Below are 6,134 nucleotides of genomic sequence, written 5' to 3'. Positions count from 1 at the left end.
GCCTCAACCATATTAGTTGAATCTGTTTCTGCTAGTGTTGCTACACACCTGAGAGGCACACACCACAAAGGTCTCGGACACCCCTTCCCAAACTCTCATCTCGGTACCTTATTTGATAATTTGCTTTAGAAACATGTGTAAGGGCGTTGACACATTTCTACGATGTTTCACAAAGATCGTTGTATATGGTGGTATGTCGATGCCCTGGATTTTGTCAACCCTAGATCAACATCCACATACAATCCAAGCATGCCATAGGAGAACGAACAGAAGCCGGGGAAAACCACTTGCATATTTGTTCACTAATAACAAATAGAACTTTGAACACATACCACATGATTCGGCCAAACAAGATCATGAACACAATGTGTTAGCGATTTGTTGCACCTGAGGATCAGAAGGATGTGCAATTAAGTAGAGGTAGGCGACTCACGCGCATTGCTTATCTGATGCAATTTGCATAATTGGCTTATACTTTGCATCGCCATAGATACTTCGTAGTCATAATTGTATATATTTTTTACTATTGTTTAATTTTGTTCTTCTGAATGTTCAGAGTACCACTTAGCTTTCGGCATCAACAAACAAAATTTGACTAGTTTTCCCCTAGAGAAACAAATTTGACTAGTTCACCTAGTATAGGATGGGAAGGAATACTTACAAAATACTTCAAAAGAACCATTCTATTGTTCGTTCTCATTAAGTTCGGAGTTCACCTAGTACTCCCTCCGTATGAAAATATATAAGACCTTTTTTACACTGTGACAGTGTCAAAAACGTCTTATATTTTGATATGGAGGGAGTATTCAACACAGATTACACGAGTGCGGCAAATGAGATCCTGAGCGAGATGCACTAGCATTCTATCACGCCTGAGGATTGAAGCATCTATAATTAAGTAGAAGTAGTTGACTCACACACGTTGCTGATCCGATGAATTTTGTACAATTGGCTTGGACTTTGTCTTTGTACCACCGCCCCTGATGCTTCTTAATGTTGTTAAATCATTTTCTTCCTGCTGTTTGGGAGCCCAAATTAATTTTCGGCATCGAAGATGTCTGACTAAGGTGCCTTGCTGTAAAAGAAAACAATGCATGCCTAAGGTGTGTTACCTTCAATTCTTGGAATAACCAAACCTCCTATTGGTCTGGCGATAGTAGACAGACAATGGTGGAACTGGAACCCTGACTTTGAAAGACTTCATGGAACAATTAGCTGATTTGACAAACTTTGCACAATCTGCTGGAACAATTAGCTGAAGTGATACACTTTGCACGATCTGAAGCTGGAGGCGACCAACCCAAGCATTCTCATTTTTCAATGGACAAATTTGACAACATTTGTATCATTTTCGCGTGCGACGGTTCGCTAGCTGGGTCCGACCGGTCTACACTACATACTTACCTGCTCCTACTAGGCTGCTACACACCATCACAGTAGGATGTAAAATGTGCATGTGCAGGCACTTGTTTTGGCACTGCATTCATCAGTTCGTTCCATGGCTTTCAGAACCATGCTTGTCATGTGCATGATCTTGGCTTCACTATTGTTCAACGCGTAGGATGTGCTTGCCGCCAATGCATCCACTCAAAAAAAAGATGAGCCAATGCATACAAGGCAATCGTTTCTTGAGCCATTGGCATTAACTGCCTCCCAAAATTACAGCCCTACCCAATGCTATAAATTAACCATTGTGAATTTCTTGGTACTGCCACTTCGGCTAGCTGGCCTTCAAATCCCAAACGGAGGTAGTATGAACAGCCACAGATTTAAAGGTTTTAAGGAATTTTAAATGTGAATTATTTTAATGCGAAACAAAATTGAACATAACAAATTTGAATATTGTTGAGAATTTTGAATGCGACTTTTTTTAAACATGAAACAAATGCAAACAATTTTCTCCAAAAAGTGGAACAAATTTTGAAACTCTAAACAATTATGAAAATTGAGAAAAAATGAAATTCCAAACAATTTTTCAAAACACAAACAATTTTGAAACTCTTAACTTTGTTGAAAACGAGACCATTATTTGAAATATTCAAACATTTTTGGAAAATATGAACAAATAAGTACATTGAACTTTGTTTGAACTTTACGTTTTTTAAAAGGAAAAAAATAAGAAAAAGACAGGAAAACGGATTCATGAACCTTCTAGAAGGTATCCAAACCGGTAAAAACTGACCTGGAACCATCTAGAAGGTTCCCAAACCAAGCATGTCCAGAGGCAACAAAAAATTAAAATGGTTTGGCCCATGTTCACTCGTATCAGTAGGGTTTGTGAGAAACAACGACTGTTTGACCCAATAAATGTCAAATAAGGTTTTCTCCCAGCAGGCGCCCGACAGGAGTGATGATGTCGCCTAGTTACCAGGGCTTAAGCATATTTTTCTATTTTTTCATTTTTCTTTCTCTTGGTAATTTATTTTTCTCCTTTTAAAAATTTATTACTCTTTTTGAAATATGTTCAAAAAGTTGAAAATTTTGTTCTTGTTTTCAAATATTCTTTGCAATTTTAAAAAATATTCTAGAATTTCAGTATAGTTTTTGTTCACAAATTTAAGAAATATTATCTTTTTAGTAATTTTCATAGATTTTAGAATGTACGTAGTTTTCTGATTGTGTACAAATTTTTCATCAATTATTCGGATTTGTCAACAATTTTTGAAAAAGTATTCAACCTTGTAAAAGTTCCACACACAATTTGTTCATGTTGATTGATAATGATAGAAATTGCAATTAATATTCAAATTAGGAAAAACTACATGCTCATGGATGCACCCCAACTGGTGGTATGTTTTGATATATGAATAAGTGACCCTAACTTTTACGAGCAGGTTGGCATGCCTTGGTAGGCATCCATCCATGTTTGAATGATTTTTGACATGTCTGGCCATTTATTGGCCTTTTTTAAGCAAGAAACTCCAGAAAATGCAAAATTTATCAAAAAGAAGGTGCTTCCAAATGGGGCTTTTTGGGCTTTTAATGTGCTTTCAAATTTTTGTTTGCTCTTTTTAGAAAACATTTGTGTTTTGGCATTCTGAGAAATTTTGGAAGGCATGAACATTTAAAAAAATCATACAATTTTTAAAATGCTAATATTTGTATTTTATGAACAAATTTTTGAAAGCATGAGCAGTTTTTGAAAAATAAAAAATAAAATTAAAACACAAAATGAAAAAGAGATAAATAGCAAATAGAAAAAAATAAAATTAAATATTGTGAAAAAGACTGGTTCTCTACAGTAAACTGGTCGCTGATGGATGGTTCTTATAGTCCGTGTTACCTAGTTTGAATGGAAGCCTTTTAGCTCGTGTGGCTAGCGACAAGTGGTCAGCAGTGGGAGTTACATTGTTCGACCCCATGCATTGCCATTCTTTTTTCAGTGAATTTTTTCTTATTTCCGCGCGCGACAATGAGGTGGCTCAGTCAGGCGACCTTCTGTGCATGCTGCCGTCTATTTGACATTACTCCCCAAACGTACGGAATTTCCTATTTGCCACATGTTGTGGCAAAAAACTGGGCAATCACACACACAATCGTTGAATGGGCCGGCCCATTTGAGCGTTCGAGCCACAATATTGTGAATCTTCTCGAAGGTTCCTGGCTTGTTTTGGGAACTAGAGTATATAAAAGGTTCCTAAACCGATTTGTCATATTTTTTTCAGCTATAGTTTTGTCTCTATTTTTCACATCTTTGTTTCTTCTCTGATTTTATGTTTCCCTTGGAATTTGCTTATGTGAACATTTAAAAAAAATCAGAATTTTGATTTTTGTTCCCATTTTTTAATGTATTCGTAATTTCAAAATGTGCTCCAAATTTATTACAAATACTGATTGGACATAATAAATCTTACTCAAAGTTGCATCATTATTCTGCGATAACCAGTAAATATGCACAGCAGCCATTACCAGCTGTCCTGCGTCTGTTATATAAATTTTATTTTCACGTAAGCACTGATGCTGTTTTGATGTTCTTTTCTGAGAAAATGCCAGTGTGATTCTCTTCCCCATAGCGATAACATTCTACTTCACCTGGTGGTTCATTCATTTTGTTGATGGATTCTTCTCTCCAATCTATGCACAATTGGGTATCAACATTTTTGGTATGCAAACTACTCCACTTCTTTTGGTATTGAAATATCAAATTTCTTCGATGGTTTGATGTCATGTTGTAGTTTCTTCAATAAATGACTGCCTTCATCCTGTTTCCACTTTGGGGTTTGATCCTGTAGTGTTATTATTATATTATATGTTATTGTCTGTTGCTGTGTATTATACAGTCTGCATAATTCGTATGCTGAACCTAGAAATTAGGTGCATAATTTGATAATTTTTTTAAGTTCTAGTTTATCGTGTCATTAGATTCTTAAATTTCTGTACAAAAAATGTGTGAAACATGACATGAAACTGAGTAGTTGAAATCAGTTATTATTTTGTAACTTATTCATTGCTAAGAAGGATGCTTACTGCCTATCCAGCTTATTTTCCCACTGTACTCATTTGAATCTCCAGGTCTTGGCTTCATCACTTCTGTTACTTTCATATTTTTCGTTGGGGTCTTCATGTCATCTTGGGTTGGAGCATCTGTTCTTGGCATTGGTGAATGGATCATCAAGCGCATGCCACTTGTGCGCCACATCTACAATGCATCCAAGCAAATTAGTGCTGCTATATCGCCAGGTAAATTCACAGTTATCATGATGTTCAATCTGCAGAGTAGCTTATGCACTAACTTTTGTTTCTTTTTACAGATCAAAACAAACAGGCATTCAAGGAGGCAGTCATCATACGACATCCTCGTATTGGGGAATATGCATTTGGATTCATTACCTCATCAGTCTCGCTCCAGGTTTACTATACTCTTCACTGTTATACCGAGTTCCCAATGATTTTCACTGTTATACCAGGTTTACATATATTTTTCATGATTTTTCTCTATGCTCAGTATGCAGTTATGTTGCCTTGTAATCTTAGTCGCTGGCATGAACCCTTGCATGGTTGAATGTTGAAATTCAGTTTTACCACAAAATTTGACCAACTCACCTTGTAAAGGATGGAAACGAATATTTTTGGAATATTCAAAAGGATGATAAATGCTTCTTTTGCAAACCATTCTGTTATTTGCTCTGATTTAAGCTATAGCTTTGACTCATCTGAATGTGTAATATCCCTTCGTTACGTCATAACAGAGCTATTCTGGTCAAGAGGACCTTTACTGTGTCTATGTGCCGACCAACCATCTCTACATTGGTGATATCTTCATGGTGAACTCGAAGGATGTGATAAGGCCTAATCTTTCTGTGCGTGAAGGCATTGGTAACTCCTAAACTCTATCCTCTCGTTATCTTATCTGTTAATCTGCTCCAGAACATGTGAAAAGGCGCTGACATATTTCTGCGCCGTTTGGCAGAGATCGTTGTGTCTGGTGGTATGTCAATGCCCCAGATTTTGTCGACCCTGGATCCACATCCAGATCTGCATGCAATCCACACAGACCGAGGTGGAGCGAGCAGAAGCTGAGGCAAACTGCATACCTGTTCGTCGATATCAAGTGTAAAACTCTCAACACAGATCACACCAGTGCGGCGAACAAGATCCTGAGCGCGATGCACTAGCAATCTGTCACGCCTGAGGATCAAAGGATCTTGTAATTAAGTAGAAGTAGGTAACTCACACGCATTGTCGATTCGATGGATTTTGTACAATTGGCTTGGACTTTGTCTTTGTAATGCCGCCCCAGATGCTTCCTAGCCATACTTATATTTTCTTACGGTTGTTCAATTGTTTTCTTCCGGTTGTTTCGGAGTCCAAATTAGCTTTCGGCATCAACAATGTCTGACTGAGGTGCCTTACTGTAAAAGAAAACGATGCCTGCCTGAGTTGTCTTACCTTGAATTCTTGGACTAATTAACCTCCTAGATCAGGTGATAGTAGACACTGGACCAACAATGGTGGGACTGGAACCTTGACTTTGAAACACCTGCTGGAACAATAGTGGTATGATAAACTTTACACAATCTGCTGGAACAATTAGCTGATGTGATCAACTCTGCACAATACGCTGGTGGCGACCAACCCAAGCATTCTTATTTCTCCACGGATACATTTGACGACATTTCTATTGTTTCTGTGTG

The 6,134-nt window shown here is 37.4% G+C and overlaps 1 protein-coding gene across 1 annotated transcript; it reads left to right on the top strand.

The window, feature by feature from the left end:
* Window positions 1-3,971: 3,971 nt before the first annotated feature.
* On the top strand, window positions 3,972-5,888 carry LOC119349123 (protein LIKE COV 1-like). The gene is made up of 5 exons (XM_037617135.1): window positions 3,972-4,103; window positions 4,513-4,680; window positions 4,752-4,849; window positions 5,190-5,316; window positions 5,411-5,888. Exons 2-5 carry the CDS (start codon window positions 4,563-4,565, stop codon window positions 5,518-5,520), a joined length of 453 nt encoding a protein of 150 aa, XP_037473032.1. The 5' UTR covers window positions 3,972-4,103; window positions 4,513-4,562; the 3' UTR covers window positions 5,521-5,888.
* Window positions 5,889-6,134: the final 246 nt, after the last annotated feature.

Source organism: Triticum dicoccoides, chromosome 1B (assembly GCF_002162155.2).
Source record: "Triticum dicoccoides isolate Atlit2015 ecotype Zavitan chromosome 1B, WEW_v2.0, whole genome shotgun sequence".
In the NCBI taxonomy this organism is placed as follows: Eukaryota; Viridiplantae; Streptophyta; class Magnoliopsida; order Poales; family Poaceae; genus Triticum; species Triticum dicoccoides.
This window is presented reverse-complemented; position numbering and strand designations above follow the sequence as displayed.